The sequence below is a fragment of the Oryzias melastigma genome, unplaced genomic scaffold, assembly GCF_002922805.2.
Source record: "Oryzias melastigma strain HK-1 unplaced genomic scaffold, ASM292280v2 sc02651, whole genome shotgun sequence".
NCBI lineage: Eukaryota > Metazoa > Chordata > Actinopteri > Beloniformes > Adrianichthyidae > Oryzias > Oryzias melastigma.
In genome coordinates, this window is record NW_023419224.1 from 1 (window position 1) to 3,207 (window position 3,207).

The following is a 3,207-nucleotide window of genomic DNA, read 5'->3' on the forward strand; positions in this document are numbered from 1 at the left end:
CTCTTATGAAAAGCTAATCTGCAGGTTCATTCTAATCATCATTATTTTATAAAACGTTGCATCTGAAAGCATCGAGTTACTCCTGATGTAAAGGTTCTTCACTGGGACGGAACCAGGAGGGGGGGGGGTTGACCAAAATGTAAACATGTCAGACGACTGAGTGAAATGATGATTAAATCTGTTATCAGAGCTGTTTATCTTAGGATTAAGTTTATTATCTTCTGCTGAACAGCTGTACCCAGAGAATAACCTAAAAATAACTGCAACATATTTACTGCTTTAGGAGGAAGTTTTTTAAGACTGAATCCTATTTTAAAGACACTTGAATGAGCTGATGTCAGATTAAAATAAATCAAAATCTACTGAAAACATACCACTGGTACAGTTTAATTATTGTGTATATTATGTATATGTGTAATAATCATTTGAAATATATAAATGTTCCCCACAGTTAGTTTTAATACTACAATTAATACAAATAAATGAAAGTTTAATTTGAACTTTTCCACTTCAGATTTAATTTGGAATTCAATTTTGACGTGGGGGGGGTTGCAGACAGAAAGGAAGGTATGCAAATCTGAGGTGGGGATAAAACGCCACCACCGTATTTTAAGCCAGGAAAAACCCTGTAATGTATTTAGTATTTTTCATTATTTTTTGACTGACGTGTTCAGAAAATGACGTCTCAATAGTCACTGTTTCAGTCAGAGCTTATTTCTTTGAAAACAGGAAGCTTAACCGACACTTTACTTTGAAGTTTTGTTACTTCCTGTCACAGCAGTTTGTTTAGTTTAAATACTTTGTTAAAACCCAACATTGTTCTGTATTTTAGAGGCAGAACTACCAGATCTAAAGTGTCTTTTGACTCTGTCAGATGCAGGATCAATGTCACGTATCCCAGTATTCTGAGTATTCGGAGTATTCGGATACTGGTTACAGCCCTGGTTCTGTGTGTGCAGTCGGAACCAGCTGTCCGTCCTCCCCCCAGTGGTCTGCAGCCTCCCCCTGAAGGTCCTGATAGCCTCCAACAACAAGCTGGGCTCTCTGCCGGAGCAGCTGGGTCAGCTGAGACACCTCACTGAGCTGGTGAGTAACGTCCTCTGACCCGCCGCCGCCGCCGCCACTGTGCTGACAGCTGCTGCTGCCCCCTGCAGGACGTCAGCTGCAATGAGATTCAGACCCTACCCGCTCAGGTGGGCCAGCTGGAGGCCCTGAGGGACCTGAACGTCAGGAGGAACCACCTGAACCGGCTGCCGCCAGGTGAGCAGGCGCGGTCTGAACTCCGGTTGGTTCTGCTGGGTTCTTGTGGTTGAACCGGGTTTGTGTCCAGAACTGGCAGAACTTCCTCTGGTGCGCCTGGACTTCTCCTGCAACAAGGTGACGTCCATCCCCGTCTGCTACCGGCGCCTCACCCAGCTGCAGGCCATCGTCTTGGACAACAACCCGCTGCAGGCACCGCCCGCTCAGGTATACAGGAAGTGACCTCACACGCTGCCTAATGGCCGCCGACTCACCCACCGCTGCGTTCCTGCAGATCTGCATCAAAGGAAAGGTCCACATCTTCAAGTACCTGAACCTGGAGGCCAACAAGAGCACGCCGGAGCCGGCAGAGTACGAGAGACGGCCGCTGACCTGGTCTGACCTCACACACACACAGCTGGACCTTCACAATAAAAGCCCGTCTCACCGACTCTGTCCCGCCAGCATGGATGAACCGTATCCCGGACGTCCGTACGGAGCGTTGGACTCCGGCTTCAACAGCGTCGACAGCGGGGACAAGAGATGGCTGGGCATTGAGGTAACGTGTGCATGTACACGTGCACGTCAGGGAAACGGGTCAGCTGGTTCTGAATCTCTGATCACAAACCGCTCCTCTGACCCCGAGCGCTGATGTTACTTCCTGTCTGCTCAGCCTGCAGAGGAAGCGTTGGAGCTGCGGGGGGCGGAGACCGGCAGAGACCCCAGACAGCGAGGGGGAGGAGCTCTGCTGCCCAACGGCACAGGTGAGACTCGGGGTGGGATCTCACCTTCACAGCTGAGGATGACCTGCAGGTCCCAGCCTTCCTCCTGTCTCTGCTCAGCAAACGTGGAGTTGGAGCAGATCGACTTCATCGACAGCTACATGGAGGAAGACGAGGAGAAGAAGAGCCGCTTCAGCCTCAGCTCCCAGTTCATGGCGTACATCGAGAAGCGCATCACCAGAGAGGTGGGAGCTCCGCCCACTGCCCCCGCCAGCAGTGGCTTCTTCTGAGTCTGAACCCACAGAAACTCACGCCAGACAGTTTTGAAAGTGCCTAACTTCCTGTTTACATCCTCAGGGTTCTCCAGTAAAGAACAGCCGGAGCGAAGACAGCAGAAGACTCAGCAGGTAGATCCAGGGTCAAAAGGGGGGCCCTGCTGTGATTGGTTGATCCAGAGTCTTGGGGTGGGGGGATGTCCTGCTGTGATTGGGCAGGAACAGACCAGCGCTGTTGAACTTCCTCCTTTCCCACTTGTCTACTTCCTGTTTGTCCCTCTGGTCTTCCAGGACGACGGCTGATGTTGCCGCACCACCCTCCAGCCCGTACAGTCAGGTAACCCTCACCTGTCGGACAGGTAGCATGAATAAAGGACCTTCTGAAGTCTGACTGTGTGTCTCCCTCAGAAAGGGGGCGTTGGTCCTGGGGGGGTGGAGAGGATGAGGAAGGAGGCCCAGCTTGCTGCTCTGAGGTACGAGGAGGAGCGGCAGAAGAATCGCTCTTTTCAGAGGGAGGGCGTCGGCACAGTCGCCAAGGTACGGCAGCGTAGCCACAGTAGACGCCGGGCAGCAGGTAAGATCGGACCTTGCCTCTGCTGCAGGTCTGGTTTATCCCTGCTGCTGCTGCTTTTGTGTGGGCGGAGTTGGCAGTCAGGTTGGACAGGTATTGTAAATCTGCCCTCACCTTTGTCTTTGTTGTTTCAGCACAAACCGGCTCAGAGCCCAACCAAGTCCAGTGAAGCCGAGGTGAGATCACGCCGTTTGATGTTTTCCGCATGTCGGGCCTCAGACGTGTTTAGAATGCGCTGATCAGATAGCCCCGCCCCTTTCCATCAGGTTTCTTTGTCTTCTTTAATGGCTGTATGCTTGTTTTCAGAATACTTTCCCTTCAAGACGCTCCACCCACACAGATGACTCCGCCCTCTTTATGGTAAACCTTTGGCCCCTTCCTCTATTCTATAAAATATTTC

General features: G+C 51.2%; 1 protein-coding gene across 1 annotated transcript; it reads left to right on the forward strand.

Annotated features, from left to right (window-relative positions):
* Positions 1-910: 910 nt before the first annotated feature.
* On the forward strand, positions 911-3,185 carry LOC112141187 (DISP complex protein LRCH3; the record flags this gene model as incomplete). Its single annotated transcript, XM_024264270.1, has 12 exons — positions 911-1,086; positions 1,155-1,260; positions 1,331-1,467; positions 1,535-1,635; positions 1,705-1,798; positions 1,913-2,003; positions 2,082-2,206; positions 2,319-2,368; positions 2,528-2,573; positions 2,645-2,773; positions 2,942-2,983; positions 3,114-3,185. Coding segments are annotated over 12 exons (1,169 nt in total), but the record flags the coding sequence as incomplete, so codon positions are not given.
* Positions 3,186-3,207: the final 22 nt, after the last annotated feature.